At 37.3% G+C, this 27,421-nt stretch overlaps 1 protein-coding gene and 1 long non-coding RNA gene across 4 annotated transcripts; both read right to left on the bottom strand.

The window, feature by feature from the left end:
* Positions 1–91: 91 nt before the first annotated feature.
* Positions 92–7,549, bottom strand: LOC111471351 (probable apyrase 6). 3 transcript variants are annotated; one of them, XM_023117063.1, is made up of 9 exons: positions 7,389–7,549; positions 6,489–7,095; positions 6,239–6,351; positions 3,462–3,569; positions 2,001–2,055; positions 1,195–1,389; positions 987–1,084; positions 648–844; positions 92–566 (listed from the first exon to the last, which is right to left on the bottom strand). In XM_023117063.1, the coding sequence occupies exons 1-9, from the start codon at positions 7,479–7,481 to the stop codon at positions 272–274; spliced, it is 1,761 nt and encodes a 586-aa protein (XP_022972831.1). In that variant the 5' UTR covers positions 7,482–7,549; the 3' UTR covers positions 92–271. The 3 variants fall into 3 exon arrangements, with proteins under 3 accessions (XP_022972831.1, XP_022972832.1, XP_022972833.1); XM_023117064.1 differs by having other exon boundaries at positions 92–563; positions 7,389–7,548; XM_023117065.1 differs by having other exon boundaries at positions 7,415–7,535.
* Positions 7,550–16,118: 8,569 nt separating this feature from the next.
* Positions 16,119–21,361, bottom strand: LOC111471378. Its single transcript, XR_002715187.1, has 2 exons — positions 21,215–21,361; positions 16,119–16,590 (listed from the first exon to the last, which is right to left on the bottom strand). It is a non-coding gene; the product is annotated as an uncharacterized LOC111471378 (long non-coding RNA).
* Positions 21,362–27,421: the final 6,060 nt, after the last annotated feature.

Here is a 27,421-nt window from a genome sequence, read left to right as displayed (position 1 = left end):
AAAAAAAAAAAAAAAAAAAAAAAAAAAAAAAAAAAAAAAAAAAACTTGTCCTAAATTTCGTTTCACCCGAACTCGGCACAGGCAACGGAAGAGGAAATGGGGATGGCGGCCTGTCCTCCCGCTATATGCTAAAAGGGAAAGCTTCTTCTACAAAAGTGACACACAGCCTACAACACATGAGGAGATGATGTGAACCAAAAAACACATAATATACAATCAATCATCTCTGAACATCTTGGGACTTGCAGATTGCAGATTGGTCAGACATCAGTCAGCATTTACTCACTCTGGTCACTATGTACCGTCCTTTCTCTAGATCGTAAATCGTCTTCAACTGAGGTTTCCTCCACTTTAATGATACCAACCATGCTATGAACAACAACATAATTGATACCCCTATTATTGACAGCTTTTTGGGCATCTCATACCCGCACATCTCTGCAATCCAATCCCATTGCTTCTTCGGTTCTGACTCTATTGCAGCAGCTGTGCTTTGCACCAAGATGAATGCTCCCAATGCCCAATCCACTGCTATGTTTTGCACTTCACTTGCAGCTGTGATGCTGCTATTCATACAGTTCTCAAACCTAAGAATCACCAACTAATATATATTTACTTACATAACTAGCAAGAGATCAGCAGCCTACCCCTTATCCTCTAATCCAATTCCAAGACTGTCATGAAGGAGAGCCACGATATACGCTGATGAGAAGCAATACCGCGCCAAATCTTCTTCATCAAGCAGCTTGTATCTCTTCTTCAACTTTACCCAGTCCTCACCACAGAATTCCTGTCCAGCCACCACCAGATCTGAAAGAAAAGCCCTCGATCCAACACCCAAGAACTGGTGACAAAAACACAGAAACGTTCATATAACACATGAAAGATAAACATTGAACAAGAAACATACTAAAGAATACAAATACACATTGTGAAGAAAGTGAGGAAGCACACAATATAATTGTAACAGGCGAAGAAAATCATACTTTTGATGTGTAAAAGAAATTCTCTGTCGCCAAAAATTTGCCTCTAAGTTTTGGTGTGAAAATGGATCCTACTCGGCAGTTCATATCGGTGCATTTCTCTACAGGGGCGAACAAAAGAGAAAAAGGAGGAAGTATTATGCACACTTCTAAAAGAAAGATCGGTATGAGAAGGGTTTTAAAAAGTGAAGCATATGAAGATTTGTACAACCTTTTCCTTTTTGCAGCAGCATTAAAGCAACAGATCTGCACTCAGAGAAGTTTCCCTTAGAATGGAAAGATGACATATTATACCTATTCCTTTCCACCACCATAACGCTTGGAGATGGTGCTTCAGACTCCGAAGTATGAGAGAACCCAGTGGGAGTACAAGGATCCACAGTCAATCCGTTTTGAAGAGTTTTAGCTGGCATGAACAAATGAGAATCAAAACTCAAGATTACTAAAAAAATAAGCGAATTGAATGAATGCTCTCCCAGTGAATGTCAAACTCGATGCAAATAGAAAGAATTCAGACGGGCATTCCAAGGGTCTTTTCAATCCGTCTTTTTTTCTGTATAAAAGACATCATAGATGAATGAAACAAGAAATTCAAGAATCAAGATCCATCAGCAGTCTGGTGTGCAGGTAACTTCATGAGAACAGTTTAAAGTAAATTAGCAACCATCAATTTAAACTACATCCTACAAGTTGTTAAGTCCGAGCAAGGCCAATATGGACATTGTGAGGAAATGGGATATATTGAATATTAAAATAAGCAATCTAGAGGTAAACCTCGGAGTCCCGAAGAATGCATATGAATATAGACGATAAGTTGACAGCATGACAACTGTGAACATAATAAGAAAACAATTCAAATATAATGCTACATCCTTAAAACAGTACTAACCAATCCAGTTTGTGACATCAAACTTGACAGTAAACAGAGATGACTCTACAGACAAACTGAGAATGGAATGCTACCCAATTTTTTCCAATCTAGATAGTTAAGAGAAAAGAATAGACATGCACATTTACCTGAGTTGAACTCTCCTTTACTAAGTGCTTCTCTTAAGGAATCATGAGCAGCATTCTGCAAGACAAGGCTAATCACGACTCTGAACGGTTTTAAACATTACAAATTAAGAAAGTTCACAGAAGTGAAACTCCAGAAACATGTCAGAGATTTTACATTAAAAAGTTAATAAAAGAAAAGCACTTCACGTTCAGGATGAAAAGGGATCTTCAACGTACCATTCCATCATTGCTAGCAAATATGATGTATGCATCAACAAGCAGGATACAAAAATAAGGTCAAAAGAGGTAGCAGCCATAATCTGTGGTTTTTTATCTAGAAAATGTGTCACATTCTAAAACTTACACATTTCTATCTCGCATACAACAAATGACCCTTGCTCTTTAAGTTTGCAACAGTATCACACCAGTTTTGAGTTGGCAAGTCAATTTGGCCATTTAGATTCCTCCATTGGTTATCTTATCTTCAACTTCAAAAATAAAGAAGTGGATGTGTGGATGTGTGGCTTACTACTCTGGGGCACGCTTATTTTGCATTCTTTACTGACTGGATAATTTGGTCACCAGAAGCTACAAGGTCCTCTCTTGTAAGTCCTTTTTCAATTACATAGGCTAAGTACTATCACAATGGCTAAGGTTGAAGGAATTTCTGCTCCCTATGAATATCGTAGAGTAGTATTTTGGATATCCTTTTCCCAAAAGAAGCAAACTAATGAGAAAGTGCCAAGAAGGCAGTGGGCCATGCTCCTCAAACCACAAGTAACTTTTGAACTCACAATGATCACACAGCTATTTTCTCCATAATCCCACCAAATGATTTTATGTTTCGTTGACTAAAGCACTTCTAGGAAGATGGATAAAAGTACAAATACAGGCAGCTAAAGCACTTTGGAAAGATATAATCAACAACCATACAAAAACACCATCAACGTGATTTTTACTACCAAAAAAAGAAAAGAAAACAGAACACTACATCAAATCTGACCTTTTACTAAAAACTAAGACTACCAGCAGTTTTGGCTGTTCGCAGATAAAAATCATAAAATCCCTGGTGGCTTAGAAAAATGAGCTATAGGCAAACAATTTAGAATGAAAGTTGAATTAAAGGAAAAGAAGAAAAAGGATAGAAATCTGAAAATCTCATAAGAGCGGGAGGGTAGAAAATGAGTGGAAGATAATTTGATTACATTACAGGGACCAGAAGGGTTTTATTATTATTCTTATGATTATTGAACAAGAAACGAAAATATGAAAAGAAACTAATGCTCAGAGGATACAAACAAACTGTACAAACTCTAAATGGAGTGAGAAAGTAAAAAACAGGATTAAAACAATGAATAAAAGCATTCCAATTTAAATTGATATCCTGCAACTCAAAAGGGTTTTATGGTAACATGAATTCCAAATTTTATACGTACAACTCAACTTCAGGAGAGAAAATAGCACATAAGAAGAAGGATTTACCTGCCCTAAATGTAGAAAGCTGTGAGAGTAAAGACTATAAGTCGTATTGCCAAATTTAACAGTACGTGAGAATTCAGGAGGCATTGGTTCACTTGAAACAAAAGTAACCTGAAACGGAGAAAACCAGCGATCAATACAATAATCCTATACCTTACTGTTTGTTCTCTAATCTCCTTTTTCCTGTATGTCTTTAAGCTTCATTCAATATCATTCGTTTCTTTTTTTTTTTTCCTAATCCTTTTCTTTCATTTTTATGGCAAGGTTGACAATGTTAGTTGTGCATTCATCATTGTTCAATTAGATTTCATATTCTCTATCGTCTAACTTCTGCACCCATCATTATGATTGCTGCAGAGATCACTTGATACACACCATACATACATTTCAGAGAGCTATAATCTTTTAGGATCAATTCAAAATTTATGAAGACAACTTTATGTGGCCTATAACGTTATAGGAAAACCTCTTGGTTTCTCTAAAGTTTTATAATAAAAAAAAAAAAAAATCGAAACCCGGCTAATAAATCAAAGGAAAATAAACCCTCAAAATCTGTAACCAAATGCATTCATTAATTAGGAAAGAGTCCATTTCCACGCATTACAAATCATAAACTAAGAGGGCAAAGAGCAGAAACAGCAAAAGCATAAAGAGTCAACAAAGTTGAAAAGAAAAATCCAAATATCTATCTTCTTACACAGTATATGAACTGTAAGAGCAAGAAAGTAACCAAAAACCTCTCTTCTTTTTGCTAGTCTTCGGTGGTGTAGAACCAGTCCAGATTATGCAACAAGCTCTGAATGGTTTGGTGTTTTTCATGAAGATGTAAATTTGATATTTCTGGACTTTATTGCCTTAAAGGAAAAGCACTAGTGGAGCTACCTTTTGATTAATTTGGAAACAAAGAAACAGTAGAGTTGTTTAAAGAGATAAATAGGGACTTCAGTAACTCCTGGAAGATTGAAAGCATACTGCCTCCTTGCAGACAAAACCCCCTTTTTAATACGAGATCAAAACAAACTTCATTAAGGGGTCGTTTGGTTGGATGTTTTGTTTAAGATGTTTGAGAATAAGATTTTTGCAAATAATATGTGTCTGGGAATAAGATGCCTAGAAATTGAAGATAACTTCATTTGAATTCAAGTCCATCTATATCCCCTAAACAATACTTCACTCCCTGTAGACATCTTATAACTCACATTTTACCCCAAAAAAAAAAAAAAAAAAAAAAAAAAAAAGTCTTAGCAATCTCCTTCCAAGGACTAAGATCCCCTATTCAGTTTTTAATTAATTAAACCTCGAGGAAATCAACTCCAAATTTCCTTTTCATCACCACCCTCCAAAGAGCATTTTCTTCTTTCTCAAAACTCCACAGCTGTTTAGAAAGAAGAGCCATATTCTTTGGGTGAAGGTTTTCCACTCCCATGTATCCCAGAGAAAGAGGAGCCCTTACTTAGTCCCACCTAACCAACTGAGTGCCTTTATTTGCAGCTGCCCCCTTACAAAGAAAGTTCCTAAAAACTTTCTCAAAATGTTTTCGCACAGCCACAGGCAATCTAAAAATGGACATGAAATAAGAAGGGATGCTACCCAAAGCGCTGCCCCGGAAAGTCCCTCCAAATTGCAAGTTTACCTTTGATTTTATCATAGACTTTATCCAAAAGGCAGTATGATTGGGCTTCCCTACAATAGTAACACCAAAGTAACTAAAAGGGAGGTAGTTGTTTACATCCCAGCATTTCAGCCACCGCTTCAACATCTGAATCTGCCACATTTACTCCCATAACTGCTGTTTTCTGCATATTTATGGTTAGGGCCAATGCACTTTCAAACAAAATAAGGAACAATTGCCCATTTCCTATACCTAAACCCCCGAAAACAACAAGTTTCAAAAACTCCACCCACCTAATCAAATGAGACCCACTCCCTTCCTCCACCCCTCCCACAAAAAATTCCTCGCAAGTTTATCCATAATGATACTCACAGACAGGAGTTTTAAAAAGAAAAAAGGAGTATCCAAAGCTGACAAATCTTGGGTACAGATCGGATTCCAAACCACAAGCATGAATCTCCCCATTATCTCTCCATCCTCCTGAAAACACTCTCCACAATCATAATCCAAGTGGTCAATAACATTCTTACTATCATGACTACCTTAGCTCAATGAACTTTGGTTTTCTGTCTCCAACTCACCACCTCTTTCGTTACCAATTTTGTATACTCCCCCCTTTAGCCAAGGGACGTTCTTCCTTGAGAATATCACTCACCTCTCCCTCCTCTAGGTCATCTAGAACTTTAAGCCTACTCAAAATCTCTTGTTTCATGATTTTCAAGTCTCCATAAACCTCCCAATATGAAGATTTCAAGAACTTCATAAAACGTTCATTCTTCCATACAACTATTCATTCCAAAATTCAAATTTAACCCACTCCCAATTCTGAGCCACAATTCTCAAAAAATCAGCATCCCAACATTTTAGGAGAGCCTTATCCAAATTAAAAGGATTAATAATCTGAACCCTTTAAAAGACATTGCAAGATGTCTCAAGATTTTAATCCAAACATTGTGGAAGCATCTCCGACCAACATTTCTTCCCAACATTTTAGGGCTTTTGTCCATGTACATTCTTTCATATTTTCAATGAAAGCTTCATATCTAATCAAGAAATATATATATATATATATATACAAAGAACATCTAAATTTCAGTAAATAAGATCGATGCAACACCCTCGGAAGACAAACTGTGCCTGATTAAAAGTAAATAAGGTCAATACAAACCTGAGCAGAAGCTCCACCAAGTTCAATGATTCCAGTTGTCTCGAGGGGATCGCTTCCAAGAGTGCCAAGTGCATAGTTAGCCGCAACCCACGCATACGTCCCTTCATCAGAACCTAACACACCCATTACTTACATAACGTCAGCAGATATGTATTATAAACAAATTTCAGAAGCTAGAACAAATGCCTTTGAGATAACACACCAACAAAAAAAAAAAAACAATGCAGAGGTTGAGAAGAGAAGTTGAAACCTGTAATGACGGACGCCCATTCATCCCGGAACTTGAAGCCCGAAGAACGAAGCACCCACCGGCAAGACTCCAATATGCGGTTCTGTACTTCCAATTCCAGCACTCTTAGCCCCGCCGTTGCCATTAACCGAATTTCAGTGACCCCCCATTGATCCCTTGGAACCCGAGTCTTGGCATACTCCAAAAGCTCCACCAAAGACTCTCCAGCTCCGTCTGGATCTTCTGCATACGCCGACAGCCCAGGATTCACCTTCATCGACGTCAATTCCTCTTCGCCCAAATCAAAAACCCCATAGCCACTCTCTACTCTGTAGCGAAACACGTGGAGTCGAGTCCCTGTGCTACCTCCATCTATAACGATTCCGTACCTTATCTTCAAGGAGCTGCGGAAGTTGGTTGTAAAAACGAGGATATAAGAGAACAAGAAAGCAAACGCAAGCAGGGCTGCAAGGGGAAGCCAGCATCTGGATTTGGAAGAATTCTTGAAGTTGGTCCTGGCGAACAAATTGGGTCGGCTGCTAGATCGAAGGTGCAGCTTGGTGGGATCCATAATGGGAATTCTAGAATCGTGCCTCTTCTTAGGGGCATTCAACCGTCGCATCAAAGACTAGGAATTAAGGGGAGGAAAAATGAGGAAACACATGACAAAGAAATGAAAATGAAAATGAAAATGAACAAAATGGAAAAAGATGAATGCAATGGGAATAATATTATTATAGGTAATGTGATTATTAATAAATAAGGTCGATCGAGACGGAGAGGGCAATCTGTGAAAACGTATCGCCCTTTCTGTCTCGGTCTTGCTCTCTTCTCCGGCGATGCTCTGTCTCGGAGACGAAGAACAAGAACACTTTATTCAGAAATTAAAATTAAGGAAAAGGTCGAATTTCTGCTGCTTACATATATAGGGACTCCAATTTCCGTACTCGGCATCCCGCAATGCGCGTAAAAATGTTTCCTCGGCCTCCGCCTCAGCCTCAGCCGCCATTCCATCCGACCCCTTCCAATACCAATCGCCGCTCCAAAACTGATCCATAAAAAAGCGAAGGTTTCAAATCTTCTCTCTCTCTCTCTCCGACTGAATTCATAAAAATATGTATATTTTGTCCCATAATAGGAATACTAATACTTCATAAGTTTATATTATACATAAAATTAAACATTTAATTTCTTTAAATTTAGAATATACATAAAAATTAAAAATTTAAGAGAGCAAACTTAATAGATGATGAACGGGAACGGTTTATAGTATACGGATAAAATTCGGTGTCTTATGCTTATACAGGTTACACTATAGATACAGTCGACTTATAATTGTTATTGGACCACGAAATATTTAATGTCTTTATGTAAATCCGTTAATCGAGAATATCAATATTTCACGTGATGATCATATGCGACTCGATCTTAATGTTGAGTGAGCTATGAGCTTTTGCTTGTGATGAGGGATTATCCTTTGATTTGTATGGGTGAAATGACTTTGGTAGACGGTTCAGTATGTCTATCATTTTGGAGATTTGACCAAATAGAGAGCTGAGAGCATAATTTCACAATAGAGAATTCATGGGTAAGTAGATGAGTTGTCCCCTTAAATGCTGATTTCAAGACTTGAATATGGGGCTCCACCCTTTCCCTAGTGATTAAATCATAAACAAATTATTTATTAGATAATCAATTGTACTTGACGTGAAAGATGTAATTACAAAGGTAAAATAGACTTTTAACCCACCTGTGATTGTGAACAACTCATGAAGAATTGACGTACTAATAGTTATTATATCAATGGACAACTTATTCTACAATACATACGAGTGCAACTATAAATCTACCGACGCTGACTTATAATTAATAAATGAAAATGGATTAATTAAAGAGTTTAATTAATATAAAATCTCCCTCCTAACCCATAAAACATTAAATAAAGAAAAATTGGAAGGATTGAAATGAGTATTTAATATATTAAATATAAAGAAAAAAGAAAAAAAATAAGAATGATTAAAATTAGCTAATAGCTTATGAACATAATTAAAAAATAATATATATATATATAGAATGTAGGCAATAGAAAAGGAACATAGAAAGACATAAATGGAAAAATCTCAAGATTGTTAAACTGTTTTAAATTATTTGTATGAAAATAATTTTATAAAAAAACATAAATTCTCATTTATATAAGTAATTAGGTAAGAAGTCGGATTATGGAAAGAATTAAGGAGATATTTATGATATGGTGGAGTCCTTCCACGCACGTTAATATAAATTTTGAGAGACAAGTCAAGTCAATCTCGAAAATAAGATACAACATCTGCTAAGGGCAACTAAATAAGTGACCTTACTATCAACTCGATCGGAAGACTTGTCTGATGTATGATGATATGTGTCTGTGACTCTTGCACGTGTCATGTACATTTATATGATATTATGATTGTTGAGATTTATGCTCTAAAGCCTCATGATTAATTATTTAGTTTTTTAATTGTTATCACATTGTATGAAATGTATGAAAATCCAAGGTTATTAATATAATCTTGAAGGGTACGTGGTTGACATATAATGGGATCGTGTTCAAGTAATAACCTAAAGAGTCTATAGTATATAGATAAGATTGGGTGCTTTATTCTGGTAACACTATTGATACGGCCCACTTTGTAATCGTTACAAATGATTTGATCCAAATCGTTAATGTGGAGACATGTAAGTGGAGGTATCCTATACAATGAGTTTGTATAAGATTGGACCAAGAAGTATTTAATCTCTCCTTATAAATACTAATATTTCACATGATGATCATATACGAACTCGATATTAATTATGAGTGAATTATGAACTGCGTGTGAAGGCTTGTCCTTTAATTTACATGGGTGAGAATGACTCTTTTAGCCAATTCAATATGCCTACCATTTTGTGGACTTGACCAGGGAGTTGGAAACATAATATCTTGAGATGGAATTCACTCCATTTCATATAAGTAAAGTGGATGAGTTGTTCTCTAAGTACTGATTTCGGGACTTGAATAATGGAACCCCACTCTTTTATTGACCCGAGAGGGACTTGGTTTATGATTGGATCATAAACAAATTGTTCATTAGAGAATCAATGGTACTTAAGGTGAAAAACATAATTACAGGGGTAAAATGGACTTTTGACCCAGCTATAATTATGAACAACTCGTGAAGGATCAACTTGCTTATAATGATTATATCAATGGACATAACTTGTCCTACCATGCATAAAAGTGTAACTCTAAGCCTATAGTGGAGTGATATATAGTTAATGAATGTAAATTGATTAATTAAAGAGTTTGATTAATTAATTTTGTATCATTGGAACTTATAATTTGTAGGTCATAAGGTCACTAGCTTATAGTAACGCTAAAAGATTCAATTTATTTGAAAGGAAATTTAGGGTTCAAAATGATATCTAATATATTAAATATAAAAGAGAAAATAAATTTATCTGAAATGTCAAATTAATATTTAATATATTAGATATATTAAATAAATAGATAAAATATATTTAATGTGAAGTGTTCAAATTAATATTTAATATATTAGATAGGTTAAATATAAATGAAAAAAAATATATTAATTAAAAGGGTTCAAATTAATATTTAATATATTAGATATATTAAAAAGGAAAAATATATTTATTATATTTGATATAATTAAATATTAAATCAATTAATGTATTTTTGAATGAGATTCAAATCAATTAAATATATATTAAGATATCTTATAATATATAAATATGTTGTATAAAGTATTATATCCTAATATATTAAATATGTCAATATATTATTTGACAAGTTTCTTCAAGAATTCCTATAAATAGGACCCTCGTGTTGAGCCAAAATATATCAATCTCTCCCACTTTCTCTAGAGAATGAAATTGCATCGTTAGAGAATTCTCGAAACTCTTTCTTTTTCTCCAATCCGTTTAGGATTTTCTTTCAAGAGTCTCTCACAAGTCTTGGCCTTGTGTTCGAGTCATATTTTTCTCCAATCCGTTTGAATTTTGTTTTAAGAAGCTCCCACAAGTCTTGGCCTTGTGTTGGAGTCATAGCAAGGATAGCAAGGAAGATCTTGTGGAATGTTGAAGAACTTCTGCATGGTTGGAATAATCCGAGGAGTCTTGCAAGCTAGGATTTCTATAAAAGTAGAGTTCTTACTCTCGTATTTATTGCTTTTCTTTTAATTCTTAATAAAAATCAAAATGGTTCCCAATGCTTCCGCTACATGGATGAAGAGTTCATTCCCTTCAATGATGATGTGACGTGATATGATGTTATGATGTATTATATCATGCTATGATGCTATGATGATGTAATTGGATGATTATGACAGCGTTACAATGGTGCTACAATGTTATGATGATATGATGTACTATGATGTTATGATACGTTGGGATGATGATGCATTATGACATGATAGAATGAGAAGTATGATGATATATCTCATGTTGCAATGATATGCATCTATGAAATGTTATATTTCATTATGATGAACAGTTTTCTAACCCATAATTCCTAAATGATGAATGTATGATAACTTATGCATGTATGTTACCTAGTATAATATGTGAGGAATGTATGAGGTTATATCACATGAATGATTTAAGATGATAAGTACAGACCTCATACATATTGTATGTTAATTTACATCAAGTTACTTCCTCTTTTATGATGATGAGTACGAGCTACTTCCTCTTTTATGATGATGAGTACGAGCTCGTACACTATGATGATGATGATCATCATGCTTGCATAATATTCGAGGGTTCGTTGTACCTTCAAACATCCAACTACAACCAATTAGCCCGATTATGATGGGTCTAGAGGGGACGTGCGAACTGCATGGTAGGCTCACGCTGGCAAGTGTGGGGTACTATTATCATGACCCAATATTTTACTTTGAATCGTGACTCAAAACGACAACATGAATGTAAAGAAAACATTTGAAAATGCATTAAGACGAAATTATTTATTTCAAGTAAAACTTCAATACAAAGGTTAAAATGATTTACTTGAGAAAAAAGATATGAAAATTTGAATATAAAAGAAAAGATCAGACTGATGCCTCGAGACATGCATTCCTCTATGATAATCCACATCTCTAATCACGCCCTCTCTTGACCCGAAGCCTCATAACATCTGGGAAAAAAAAAAAAAAAAGACATAGCAAGGATGAGTATAAAAGTTATACTCAGTAAACCACTTACTTGTAAGCTCTCATAGTGCTCTAGGCTTAACAGACAAACACAAACTTCTCATTGGCTCTAGGACGTCTGGTTCTAGTCTTAGCCCCTTGGAACTTCTCTGGTTCTTCGTTCTTTCATTTAATACCCAAGAGTTCCTTATGTCGAGCTGTAATGAGCGGTGTCTCTCTATGAGGCTCTACCTATGCATGGCTATCTGAGACTTTATGACATCTTACCTTAGGGGTCCCCTGTTGAAGGGCGCGACCCAACCCTTTCTCATGCAGTTAATGGTTGTATGACGTGGGGACACGTTTTCCATGCGAAACGACTAGGAGCAATGAGAATTGATTAGGAACCCCTTGGTTCTCCCACGAAACCCTAAACACTATAATAAAAGTGTCTAAGAATTCGTTAAACACTGCTCATTAGTTCCATGAAGACTGCTGGTACATTGGTAAGGTCAAAAGACCTAACAAGAAACTCGTAATGTTCAAACGACTTCTGAAGGTCGTCTTGGGTATATCCTCTTCTCCGATCCTCAGCTGATGGTACTCTGACCTCAAGTCAAATTTGGAGAAACTGTTGCTTGTTGTAGCTGATCAAACAAGTCATCAATTCTTGGGAGGGGTACTTATTCTTTATGGTGACCTTGTTTAGCTCTCTATAATCAATATACAGTCACAAAGACTCATCCTTCTTCTTGACAAATAGAATAGGGGTTCCCCAAGGTGATACAATGAGTCGAATGAAACCCTTATCCAACAACTCATGTAACTATTCCTTCAATTCTCTAAGTTCTGCAGGTGTCATTTTGTAGGGTGCTTTGGAGATCTGCGCAGTTCCTGGTTCTAGATCGATCCCGAGATTGACTTCTCGGGCTGGAGGCAAATCTGGCAAATCCTCCAAAAATACATCTACGAACTCCTTGACGATGTGTACTGATGAAACTGGGTCACGCTAGCTAAAAATGCTCTTGCACCACTACGAATCATCTTTCTGACCATTAGTGTTGTTATAACGCTTGAGGTTCTTTTGGAAGTAGCTCCCTGTAGGTAAAGTTGTCCCCTGACGGGAGTCTAAAGTCCTTATTCGAGTCTCACAATCTATCAGAGTGCGATTCTTACCTAGTCAATCCATACCCAAGATGACATCAAAGTCTTGCATGCTTAACACTATCAGTGCGGTTTCGATGACACGTCCTAACATTGTTACACTACCTCCATTAACTCTATGAGTAGCCATCAATAACTTGTGGGCAGGGGTGGATACCGACAAGGTGATCTCTAAGGGTTCCTTTTCTAAGTGTGCTAACTCAACGAATTCCTCATATACAAACGAATGTGTAGAACCCAAATCAAATAACACTAACGTCAAATGACAAAAGGCGAGTAGTGTACTTGTAACAACTGTGTCAAACTCGTCAGCTTGCTTGATCGTAGTTTCACGGGCTACAACTCACCCCTACTAATGCTGAGCACCCCGGCCCCTCTGATTATGTGTCGTAGGTCGGTTGGTATGCTGATCGTTCCTATGAGGGCAATTTGCTACAAAGTGCCTTATTTGGCCATATCTGTAGCATGCATATGTTCCTGCTCTGCACTCCTCCGAGTGAGGACGCCAACAATTAGGACAAATGGTCTTGTTTTGCACCGGGACTTTCCTCCACCTATTAGTGCGGTCACAGGGCGGTCTACCAGTTCTGGGGTGCTTCTGTTCTGTCCTCTTCCCTTGAATTGTTGTGTGGGATGACTAGGCTAATTCTAACTGTAAATTGTCGATGAGGATTGCCACCCGAAGGGCTTCTACATAATCAAAGGATGTTTGGGCTGCCACATACCCCTTTAGGTCCTCCCTTAGGCCAACGATGAATCACTCGACCTTCAACTCCTTAGTACTAACATATACTGGAGAAAACCTTGCCAGCCTGTTAAATTCTAGATCGTACTCCTCCACCGACTTGCCCCCTATTTGAGCTCTAGAAACGCTGCCTGCATTTTCATTCTGGTAATGATGGGATAGTACTTGCGGAGGTAGGCTTCTTTAAACTAGCACCAACTGATAGTCTCTCCTTGTGGCACAAAATCTTTCAAATAACGGGACTCCACAGTCATAGTTCTTGAATCTCTGGTCCCTTGCATTGTTGTCTGATTAGCCACCAATGCTTGCATCATTTGGGTCATCAGAGCCTGATTTTCCATCGAGGTCAACATGAATGCTTGTAATACATCCAATGTAAGCGTGGTTGGCAGCTGGCTGGGCGAGACTTCTGTATGTGGCTGGCACAGATGGTACCTCCTTGGAGAGGGAAGCAGTCGGGTATATCAAGCAAGTCTTGGGCCCTTGCCCTCCTTCGACACTTTCTAGTTCTTGATGCTCGCGGTATGGTTCTCTCTCTTGTTTGAGGCATGTCGCCAACCTCCTCTTGAGGTTTAGGTGTTGGAATAGAGGTGCCCTGAGCAACTTTTGTTCTTCCTCTTCTGACTAGGCCCGACATAGGGTCTACGCCTCTTTGGTGTCATTATCTAAAAAAAAAAAAAAAAAAAAATGCCGTTACAATTCATTCATAACACAAACTCTAATAAATGCGCAATTATAACATAGCAAAGTATGCAACTCTCTATCTTAAATGTCTACCGAATCTATGACATGGGACTTTGATACCAAATCTATCACGACCCCATATTTTACTATGAGCCGTGACTCAAAACGACAACAATGAATGCAAAGAAAATTTTTGAAAATGCATTAAGGCGAAACTATTTATATTTCAAGTAAAATTTCAACACAAAGATTCAAATGATTGACTTCATAACAAAGATATGAAAATTATAAAAGAAAAGACTGAACTGACACCCCAAGACATACATTCCTCCGCAAGAATCCACATCTCTGATCACGCCCTCTCTTGACCCTCAGTAAGCCACCTACTTACAGGCTCTCATCGCGCTCTAGTCTTAACAGACAAACATGAGCTTCTCATTGGCTCCAAGACGTATGGTAGTCTTAGTCCCTTGGAGCTTCTCTAGTTCTCCATCCTTTCATTTAATACCTAAGAGTTCCTTATGCCGAGCTTAATGACCGATGTATCTCTATGAGGCGCTACCTCTGCATGGCTATCTGAGACTATATGGCATCTTACCTAGGGGTGTGTTTAGCACCTCCTAGGCCCATGATAGTCCCCTATTAGGAAGCACGACCCAACCCTTTCCCATGTAGCTAATGGGTTGTACACTGTTGAGACAGTTTTCCCATGCAAAACGGCTAGGAGCAGTGAGAACTGATCAGGAACCCCTGGTCCCACGAAACTATAAATATTGTTCACACAACTAACAACCTAAGAATACTCCTAAAGTACTTCATTTGTCGTGGTGATTTGTTCGGCTCTTAGGGAAGGGATAGGTTTAAACTCAGTAACTCGGTCACTCAAATCATGAATCCCTAGGGTTATCGTAATAATGGTTCATAAACATTATCTTAGTGTGCAACAACAAGCATTAACCTAGTGTGCAAACATCAACATCTAGATATATCATACACGGTTCATGAAAAATAGGCAAACATGCTCAACGGGGCGATGGCACATCAGCACCTGGATCGCAGAGTTCACAATTTGTCCATCCTCCTTTCAGCATGAATAAGCTGATACATATTAAGCAGAAATAAGCTGATACATATTAAGCAGAAATAAGCTGATACATATTAAGCAGAAATGTAAAGCATGATGGACTCCTCAGAATACTTTATCTTATTATCGCGTCGTACGCTGGGTGGGGCAACGTAGTTTCATCCTTTCCTTAACACACAGCTGACCCGACCCACAAACCCACGTACTGACCCACTCTGGTCCGTGACCAAGCGAGGCAGCCGATCGGTCCAACTCGAACTGTCGCCATATACCTAGTCCGTGACCCGCGACTGCAGATATCTTCTCCACACGTGGTACGCACGTGGAACCTTCGAGTGGACAATCTCGGTGTGTGAACAACACGCGGCAGGTGCATGTAAGCCATTTTTTTACTCATTCGACGGTTGTTTGCCCGATTTTTGTCCCGATTCAAATTCTAACCATGTTTTTATGTGAATAGAGACCTAATTAAGGAAAATCAATATTTTTTGACACCCTACTTGCATAGAAACGTCAGCGAAAGAGCACGCGTCAACTAAGTAAGTCACCACACAGAATTTTAGGAACAAACACTTATAGGAATCACTTATTATACATGCATGTTAGTTTAATTACCTTAGGTAGGTAGAATTTCCATGTAATGGGCTTAAGTCACCCCCACAAAATTTCACTTAAATTTGTTCAAAAAATCATCACGACATACATGTACTAACAATCCAATCTTATGCTAGAAATAGGGTCATTACAGCAAGGATGTCACAATCAACAACATTCTTGTTGCATCACTTTGGGAATGGGCAAATATAGGCTTGAAATCACACCGATGGTATAGAAAAGAATGTTGTATGTCAGGTTTGAATACCCTTGGCTACTTTTGATGTTTGTGCCTATCAAAGGCAGTCTTAGAAAGCACTTTATGGAGGCAGGGTATTATCTCTACCCACCTTACAATAAATGAAGTTCTGAGTGAACTATCTAATGGCACATGCCTATGTCATGGTGCAATCAAACATCATAATGGTACAATCAAACATCATAAGATGAGTAGGTCCTGAATCTTGAGGGTCTTCCTATAGGGATGAAAACCTTGAGAACAGTGTTGGGAGGCATGTGCATGCTAGAATTATTCTCCTTCCCATGGGTCAAATTTATCGAAATAAGGCGTAGCTAACTCTCATTAGAGAAAAGTACTCGCTCAGTGCAGTATTCAGACAATGGAGCCATAAATAGAGATGAAGGGAAAGATCTTGGCCTACGACAGGGCATCACTTAGATGTGGAGCTGGGAATAAAGTATACAAGGAAATTAGAGTCACAATATAGCTAAAACCGTACATAAAGGCGGTGTGCAAGATCAAACGCAATCTATGCATGCATAGTCTCAAATACCCAATACTAGAGACAAAGTGAAAAATAAGCCAACCCATATTCATGCGTGTAGTAGTTTAGGTGATGCAAGTTGGAAGAAATTGGATATGGAATAAAGAACTCATTTTAAGCCTAAAAGATCAGAGAACACAAAGGATGGGATTATTTAGGTAACATTATTACATTATTCAGAAAGAGAATGCAGCATTAATTTGCAGTTGATGCCATTGAAAAAAGAACAACAAAAATCTGACTGAAATAAGTATCTGCCTCTAACATGTTTTGAAGACATACCCTTTGCACCTTCCACTTTTGTATCTCTTGGGCCGTTTATGATGGGATGAAATAAAGATAGAGACTAAATGAAATTGAAAAATGTGAAAAGAGAGTGATTCAAAGATGGGAAATGATCTGTAACCAAAAAATAGTAATAATCAGAGCTGACACTTACTCGCTTTCATAAACTTTTCTTCTGGGATCAAGTCACTGTCATGTCATTCCACTTTGACCCTTCCTTTACATAGAGGAGTGAACCCAAATCCAACTCTCCATTTCTTTTTTATTCTTTTTTACCCCCTTGTCCAATATCCGTTTAATATTGTATGGTGGAAACTAAATCCGAAACAAAAATATACAACATTCATGGTCCAAAACGTTCAAAATGGTTTTGATAAGACTTTCGATGTTTATTTTCTTACATTGTATTGAGCATACATTCACCTTTTTTTTTTTTTTTTAATTTACATATGAATAGTTATCTGGATATTAAAAACAAAAAAACCATTTTGTTTTTGGTCCTAATACTCCTTTGATTTTTTACTATAGGTTTCTTGGTTTTACCATCTACTTTTTCGAGATGCTTTCAAAATTCAAGATAAGTTTGGAAAAGTAAAAATAAATAAATTTAAAAAACTGTCTAATTTTATACCCAAAAAAAGACTAATAATTCAAATGTTTTTCTAAGAAAAATGAAAACTATGGTAGAAAACTTATGAACAAAATAAGCATAATTCTTAAAAAGTAAAACTAAAAGTAAAATGGTCACAAATGAAGTCTTAATTTCTAGATATCGACTAAAAATTGATGTAAAAAAAAAACATTCAACTCTAAAAAATGATTATGAAAGAGCAACCAAAATTGTTGCAAATTTCGCTTCAAGAATTTTAAATTTAGATTTAATATACTCAATTAAATAATAGAACAAAAAAAAAAAAACAATTAAAGTGAAAAGGATACTAGAAATGTTTTGGGGTGATCTAAAGTGAGGGAAGAATAATGTAATAATGGGAATTATGATTAGGTGCGGGAGAAACCATGAAAAGAAAGTTAAGAAAGCCCATATGGACAGAAATGCAGACCCTAAAGCAACATCTAATTCCAACTCTTTTGCTTTTAAATGGAGAATGAAAAAGTAAAGAAGAAGAGGACAATATTTTAATAGCATCACCGTAAGCATAACATCAACATCAGCATCCCAGCCAAAACGGCACCGTTTTTCCTACATTGACCAGTCAGCCACTGTGCCCACTCTATTTTCAGTAAAGGCTGCAACTTTGGCTTTAGAATGTTCCAACAATCCCAACTTGCATGTGGTATCCACCACTATAAACCAAATTTGTTTACTTTTTTATTTTCTATTTTTTCATTTTCGTTCCTCAGTTTTTAAATTTGTTTACATTTTATCCTTGAAGGTTTTCAAATATTTATTCAGTAACTAAATTACAATATAATTTTATCATCTAATATTTTCTTGTTCAATGCTCGTCTTCAACCTATATAGCCAAAATATGCTTCTCTTAACATGCTAGTATCTTTACTTGAAGTTATGCTATTAATTTTTTAAAGCAAAAACAAAGATAAAGACTAAATTGATTGTGTTTTTAATGTTTAAAAACTAAAACAAATGATTAAAAAGTTTAGGAATTAAAGTTAGAACAAATGTAAAAGTTTGTAAATCAAAGTAGGCATCTTAGAAAATTAGAAACCGAATTAAGCTAAAAAATAAATAAATAAATAAAGATCAAAATAGGATTTAAATATAATGTAAAGACAAAAGATGTAAATGTGAGAACGACAAGTTTAGACTCACATAAGTGACAAAGTATAAAGAAATGAACATTAAATAGGCTTGGAAACTCAAAAAGGAATAATTTATAGAAAGCAAAAGAAAGGCATGATGAAATTTGGGTTAACAAACAATAAACAGAGTGTTGTTTTAGAGCATAGGGAGGAGAGCTTGGAATTCAAAAGTGGAACTGCAGAAGGAAATCTTAGGATGGCCCAAAGCAAGCGTTTGTTTTCTTCTTTTTCTTCTCTGGCTCTGTTACGTATGTCTAATTATAATAATATCAGTTTTATAGTTGGCCCATTTCTTCTTCGTCTCTGCCTCTTAATGCTTCTTTCTTATCCAACCCCATTTCAAAAGAAAGCAAACCATCAACAATCCCCTTTTCTTAATAGCAAAGGAAGGTTATATTACAAAAACAGCCCTGAAAGAATGTAATCACAGATTCTATTACAGTGTTTTGAAAATTAACTAGTTACAGTGTTTGAAATTCCAAGTGGGACATGAACCAGAAAGAAAAATTCCTGCTATGTTGGGAATTTCTTTCAACTGAATAGATGTATTCAAATGGATGGTGTGTTTACGAATGAGGAGGCGATTTGGCAAAGCCTATGGAGTTTGGTTTTATGCATTTTGGGGTGGATAAGGATATAAAAAGGAAAGGAGTGGATATAGAGATGAGGAAATAAAATAGGAAAAAAGATGCTTGGCTTCTCAGAGGCATTGTTCCAAGAAACACCTTTATTCATCCTTATGATTCTTGGTTAACAGCCTTATATTTGCAGGCTTATGATTTGAATGAATCTATAATTGGTCTAGATGTTTGAGGGCCCAATTCTGCTTTATGCTTTAAAAAGCCACGTCCAAAACCAATGCAGATAAATAGCAGCCTTGTGTGTCTACTACAGGAATCAACCTACCACAGAAACAAAACAGAAGAAAAAAGGAGAGAAAAAAATCAACATATCTATCCTCTTTCTCTCTCTTTTTTTGCTTCATTGTAGAAGCCATGGTTTTCAGTATACACAGAGTACTTGTTGTCCTCCTCATGTGTGTTGTTGCACTTTTAGCTGTTAAACCAGATCAGGCTTGTGCTTTGAGAAGCATAGACCTTGCTCTAAGATCTAACCGCCACATTCTTGTTGAAGACTCGAGGGTGGAGGAAAAGAACATGAAAAGGAACTCGCTACCACGAAACAGCAAGTTTGATCCAAATCAATCAAGCAAAAGACGGGTTCGACGAGGATCGGATCCTATCCACAACAAGTCTTAGTTCATTAATTTTGTTTGCTGAAGGAACCCACAAGTTTGGCATCAACAAAAGGAAGGAAACAGAGCTAGGTTCAGACCATAGCAGAGGAGGAAACACCAGCAAGAATCTGGTTTCTCCAATGGTTGGTTGACTTGATCATTTATACCCCGTTTGATAATGATTCCGCTTTTAGTTTCCTGTTTTTGAAAATTAGCATGATTTCCCACAATTTCCTGGGTATGTTTTTCACATTCCTTAAAAACAATTTTTCTTTTTTGTTAGTTTTCAAAATTTGGTTTAGATTTTGAAAATGTTTTTAAAGAGTGGGTAACAAAACAAAACAAAAACAAATACCTAATAGGAAATAGTATTTATATATATTTTCAAAAGCTGAAAGCTGAAAACGTAATGATTATCAAAAGGGGTTTAATGTTTAGTTTTCGGAGTTTTAATTCTTAGAGATGTGTATAGTGAAGCTTACTAGAGAAAGTCCTCAACAGTGAGCTCTATACTGAAACTAGAAGCGCAGTTAAAAGATCATAGAGATAAATGTTTGTGCAATTGACAAAAAGAATTGAGCTACTTCACAAGATTCCATTGAATTTCTTTTGAAGAGATGGTGATTTTGAATCTGTTATGCACTTCAAGTTCAAGTTTCAGGTTGGAATACAGAGAGATTGTTTTGTAATCCATCAGCTAGCTCTTAACAAAGCTTCTTAACTTAGTCCATCTCCTACGGATACTATTGTATGAAATTATGTAGAAGCTATCTCCTGTCTTCCCCAGAAGTTGCTCAGATTCACTCAAATCAATTACCCATCTGCTCACTGTGGAGCCTAGTGAATCTGTACAACCCTTCATGTGACCTTTCCTTTTGATTTTTAGCTTTTTCTTTATGAATTGTGGGTTTCGAAGCTTGGAGATGAACATAAAAAAGTGTAATGCGCAAAGCATTTTGATGTTGTGAGAAACTCTTAACAAGAGTCTATTTCTTAATGTGTGTGTTAACAAGAACAAAAATCTTGCACATCATAATCATGTGCGATCCGAGGTAAGTGCAGAGAAATGAAACAATCGTGCAAAAGGTAAAAAGGGGCAGGCATATGCAATCTGAGTGTCTGAATGAAAATTAGGGCTTCGGAAAAAATGAACAAATTCAAGTGAAATTCTCAAGAAAAACAACAAAATTCAGTAACTACTAGTATCGAATCGTATTCGTACCTAAACCTCTTTGCCGTGGAAATGGGGATTGGGAATCAAGAACGTAATTTGCCGCCGACATCAGCACAATGGCCTTTTTTCAATTCAGTTCAACAAAAATTCGCGTGGGAGGGTTTTGCCAGTTTTTTGCTCTTTTTGGGTTTGAAAGTTTGCTCTTACCATTTTATCCTTTATTAGTTAGACATCCATATTTATTGATCTATTTTTATAATTAATTTGTATCACTTTAAGGTAAATTTTAACACATTTAATTCAAATAATCCTTTATTTATATATATATATAGATAGATAGATAGATATGTAATGACTCACTTTTCGAGGCTCCGAATCATGAATCGCCACATAGGTTCAATGGTAAAGACGGTAAGATTTTTCAAAATTATAAAACGAGAGACACACGCAGAATATATAATTCAAACATACGGTAAATTCTGATATAAAAGTAGTTTAGAAGTATAAGATAAGTGGTTGCTCCCGAATCGTTCCTACTTAGTCAACCCAAAAGGACTACAAAGCCCAAATGTAGGGGTAACCATTAACATGCTCTTATGGGGTAACCATTGTTAAACGTAGAATATGTCATATCTATGCATAGTAGGAGAATCTCTTGATTTCCTGATTTGTTACCGTGGATCAAGGCCCACCATGTAATTTTCATTGTACACACACATACACATGTATATATATATATATATATATATATGAGGTCGTGACTCATAGAGGTCACAATGTCATTCAACCTAACATGGTATTAGATACAGTTTATTCATTAACAATGTCTACCATTATCTTCTTCCTCCTCCCCATCCACCATCTCCAACACAATCTCATCTACCATGATGTTGACCTTTGCCCCAATCCCCTCGCCACCATGCTGTCACAATCCGTCTCACCAAGAACAACTTCATCATATGGTGCGCCCAACTCCTCCCCTTCCTACGGAGTACGAAGCTTATGAGCTACCTCAATAGCACCATTATTGCACCTGTCAAGTTGATCTCTTCCTCAACCGCTGCTGGTACTGACCTGATCTCTAATCTGGCCTATGATCAGTGGTATGATCAGGATCAACAGGTCCTTAGCGGCCTTCTCTCCTCCATGTCTAAGGAAATTCTTTGTAATGTGGTTGCCACTACTACGTCCAAGGAGATGTGGGATACCTTGCAGCTTATGTTTTCATCGTCAACTTGTGCTCGCACTGTTCAAATCCGTGTTGAGCTTGCCACGTCCAAGAAACGTGATCTGTCTACAGCAAATTATTTTCGCAAGATCAAAGGGCTGGACACCAAGTTGATTGCTTATCTTCTTGCTGGTCTTGACCCTAACTATGATCCTTTCGTCACCTCGATGACTACCAAGAGTGAAGCCATCACGCTTGATGATGTGTTTGCACATCTAATGACGTTTGAAGCTCGCCAACTACAACATTAGGCTGAACTTGAGTTAAAGCTTGGATCTTCAGCCAATTATGCTGGTCGTGGTGGTCAGAAGAAGAACCGTGGGCTTAGAGATCGTGGTTGTGCCCGTTCTCGAGGTGGCGCACCCTCTCATCTTGTTGGTGATCGTCGTGACTCTTCTGCTCGTCCTTCCTGCCAGATTTGCGACAAAGTGGGGCACACTGTCGTTCGCTGCTGGTATAGGATGGATGAGTCCTATCAAGATAAACCTCCTTTTGCGGCATTGGCAACTACTTCCTTCTACAAGATTGATCTAAATTAGTATAATGACACATGCGCCACTGATCATATCATTAATGACCTTGATCGTCTTGCTGTGCATGAACGCTATCATGGAGGTGAACAAGTTCAAGTCGGCAATGGAGCAGGTTTATGGATTTTGTATACCCATCATTCTTCAATTAATACTACTGTTTGTCCTCTTGCATTATGTAATATTTTGTATGTGCCTGAAATTTCCAAACATCTTCTTTCCATTCATAAATTCTCTCGTTATAATGACGTATTCTTTGAATACCATCCTTGAAATTTTCTATTAAGGATCGACGGTCGAGGAAAAGTCTTCTAGACGGGAGGTGAGTCTGATCTCTATCCTATCAAGTCATCTGATGTCGATGATGTAAAGCACGCCTTAGTGAGTAGATCTACTACTCGCGCCCAATGACATGCACGTCTTGGACATCCTTCATCTCAAGTATTAAAGTCAATTTTGCGTCTCAATAATATTTCGTGTGCCAGTGAGTCACCTTTGCCAGTTTGTAATGCGTGTCAGTTAGCAAAAAGTCATCAATTATTACCATACACGAGTTCTTTTCATCGATCTTTGTCACCTTTGGAACTAATTTTTTTCGGATGTTTGGGGTCCTACACCTTAATCTGTTGGGGGCTTTAAATATTATATCAGCTTCATTAATGATTTCAGTAAATTTTTGTGGATCTATTTGATGCATGATCGTATAGAAGCTCCTCGTATACTTTTGCAGTCCCAAGCTCATGTTGAGCGACTCCTAGATACTAAAATCAACTGTGTCCAGTCTGATTGGAGTGGGGAATATCAGAAAATTCATAACACATTCTTTCGTTCCCTTGGAAGCTCATCATGTTTCGTGCACTCACACGCATCAACAAAATGGGTCTGCTGAACGCAATCACCGTCATATTGTTGAAACCGATCCAGCCCTTCTACTCATGTTGATATACTTGTTAAATTTTAGGATGACGCATTTCTTACAGCCACATATCTTATCAATCATCTTCCTACTCATGTCATCGATAACAAATGCCCCTTATAACGTCTTTTTCATACCCCACCAAATTACTCCTCATTAAAAGTTTTTGGGTGTGCTTGTTGACCTCATCTTCGCCCTTATAAAAAACAAAAGCTCTCTTTTTTATCAAGAAATGTGTCTTTCTAGGCTATAGTTCTTTGCATAAAGGGGATAAGTGGCTTGACACAGATTTTGGTCGTGTCTAGAGATGTCATATTTGATGAGAATGTTTTTCCGTTCAAGAGAGTCCTACCCAGTTCTTCCCCAACCTTGCAGCCGACGCACAATGCCCCTGATTTGTGTACCTTGCATTTGGGTAACAACAGAACTAATTTGGGGAATGATCATTTGCATATATTTGTGCCTACTAACTCTTTTGATGCAGAAAATCTGGTGCCCACATTAGCTTCAGGATTTCTGCAGCAATTGTCCCGTCCTAGTACGCGAATCGGCATCGGTTATTCCACTAATGATTGGGGCCTCGGATCCTCAACCAGCAGATGATATTCCTGCATCGTCTTGGCCCTATTGAGAATAAAACTCGCTCTGATACTAATTTGTTAAAATAATACTCACGAATCTGTGAAGTAATTTCACACTCACTAACAATCGAACGCTCCGATATCGCTTTGCTAAGGTACTACTCACGTACTTGTGAAGGAGATGTCGAAAGGGGAGAAACAAGGAGACAAAGAATTCTAAAAAAATCATTTTCTATTGCTCTACACTTTTGCTCTTTGCTATGTTTTCTATTTATAGGTTTGCTCTTTGCTATGTTTTCTAGCATGTAAAACAAATTAATTTATAGGTTTTCTAAAGGCTAAAATTAGCTATCCCATATGCATCATTTTCTAACCTAAAGTTCCCACTATTCCTCACATAGTAATTGGCCTTTCATTCTTTTTCTTTTGGCCTTTTCTTTCCACTGGTTTCAAAGCTTACTAAAATAAATAAAAATTAAAACTACCATTTTCATCTAAGTTTATTCCAAAAAACTCCCCCATAAGTTTAAATGTTATATTCAATGATTTCACCTGCGCTGTTTTCGTTTTTTCGAGCTCAGTCGTGGTTCCTTCAATTTCATCTCCTTGTTAACCTCCAAACCGAGGAAAAACTTCAACAAGCCCAAGTCTGTCATCTCAAATTCTCATGTCATTGTGCTTTTGAACTCTTCTATCATTTCATCATTGTTGTCTGAGAAGATGAGGTCATCGACATAAAGAGCGACAAGTATCACATTACCTCCACTCTTCTTTGTATAAAATGAATGTTCGTAGGGACATTGCTTGTACCAGTTCTCCTTGAAGTATGTATCGATATGAGTATTCTATGCTCGCGGTGCTTGTTTCAACCCCTAAAGCGCCTTCTTCAATTTTAGTACCTTCTTCTCTTCTCCAATTTTCATGTACCCAGGAGGTTGTTCGAGGTATAATTCTTCTTCAAGCACACCATTCAAGAATGCTAACTTGACATCCATTTGAAAAATCGACTATTTGAATTGAGCTGCTTGGAAAATGAACAATCGGATTGTCTCCATTCTAGCGAAGGGAGCAAACACTTCGTCATAGTCGATTCCCGCCTTTTCTTGTATCCCTTCGCAACAAGTCGCGCCTTGTACCGCTCAATGTCGCCTTGAGCATTCATCTTTTTCTTGAATACCCACTTCACACCTATGGGCTGACTTCCTTCTGATAATTCTGTCACTTCCCATGTGTTGTTACGATGAATTGCTTTAATCTCCTCATCCATGGCAGTTTGCCACTTCGTGTCTCGCACCGCCTCTTCAAAGCTGATATTTTCAGCATCTACCAAAAAACATTCAAGGTGTACCTCATTTATTGAGTCATACAAATCTCGCAAACTTCGCATTTTGGGTTGTCATGGTTTATCTTCATCATCGGAAATTTCTGAGTCTGTTGGTGCACTTGTTGGTGCAGCAACTGATGATTCTCCAACTTCGATGTTGACTTCCGTCGAATTGTTCTAGTCTCATTCGCTTGCTTCATTTACTCGCACATCGCGACTCACTATCATCATCTTGCTAATCAGGTCATAGTTTGTATCCGTTTGTCTTCTCATCATATCCAATAAAGATATACCTTTTGCTTTTGTCTTCGAGATTCGTTCTTTGTTGATCCGGTACGTGAGCATAAGCCACACTATCGAACACTTTGAGATGAGAGAGTACAGGCTTTTATCCGCTCCAAGCCTTTTGTGGTGTTTGATCATCTAACTTCGCATGTGGACATCGATTTTGTGCGTAGATGGCGCATTGCACGACTTCTGCCCAAAATTCAGCCTTCTTTTGAATTGAGGTTCTCGCATGCTTGCTGAGCACGTATTCTTCACAAAATTTTCCTTCAAGTCCATGTTTGGTAGCCCATGTATCATATTCTTCTTCGCTAACTCCTTTAGGCTGTCATGATGTAGGTGACCAAAACGGGGATACCACAGTGATGCCTTGTCTTCTATGTCGACTCACAAACACTTTTCTCGTATGCTTCTTTAAGTTCAATTTGTACATTCGATTTCTTCCTATCTCGACTCGAGCAACCAAATGCCCTTTTTTATCCTTCAGGTGTAGCAGGCGGTCCTTTAAGAATATCGAGTAACCTTTCTCCGTGAGTTGCCCCATACTCAATATGTTGGTCTTGAGGTCTGGTACGTAATAAACATCTTGGATTTATCCCCTTACACCATCCTTTTGCAAGAAATGTATCGTACCTTGGCCTTTGACCTCTACCTTTGACACATCTCCAAATGACACATGATCATCTTCAATCTTTTGCATCTCTTTGAATAAGTGCTCGTGACCGCACATATGGTTGCTTGCCCTTGAGTCGAGGTACCACAGAGTGTCATTGTTGATGTTCTCTTCATCTTGAGCAATCAAAAGAAGACCTTCATCTGTTACGTCTTCCAAGGCTAGGTTGGTTGCTCCTTCCACCATTTTTTCGGCTCGACAAGCTTTTGCAACGTGCCCCATTCTGCCACAATTGTAACATTTTTCAGAGTTACAATCACTCGCATAATGACCATATTTGTTACATTTATAGCAATGAATGTTTGATCGGTCGCCTCTTCCTTGACTTCATCTTCTTCCACGCCAATTTGCTTGGCTCGATAATCTCTTCTCCTTATAAATTTCTTCATTTCTGCTGTCTTGACTACCTCGACCATCCCCGCGACTTCCTCGACCTCTACCTAGAATATTTTGAGTGTAGAGTACCTTTTCATCTTTTATTGATGCCTTCGTCTGAAGCGCTTGATTCGAGTGTCTCATCCTTTTTCTTACGTTGCTCATGTGCCTCGAGAGAACCGGCGAGCTCATCGACCCTAAACTTCGTTAGGTCCTTTAACTTTTCTACTGCACATACAACATTCTCGGAGTTGTCGGGTAATGACCTCAAGATCTTCTCCACAACCCGCATCTCGAGTAACATTTCTCCATTTTGATTTAGTTGATTTGCCATGGTCTGTAC

This window comes from Cucurbita maxima, unplaced genomic scaffold, assembly GCF_002738345.1.
Source record: "Cucurbita maxima cultivar Rimu unplaced genomic scaffold, Cmax_1.0 Cma_Scf00051, whole genome shotgun sequence".
NCBI lineage: Eukaryota > Viridiplantae > Streptophyta > Magnoliopsida > Cucurbitales > Cucurbitaceae > Cucurbita > Cucurbita maxima.
Note: the sequence above shows the minus strand (reverse complement) of the source record. Positions and strands in the feature narration are given on the sequence as shown.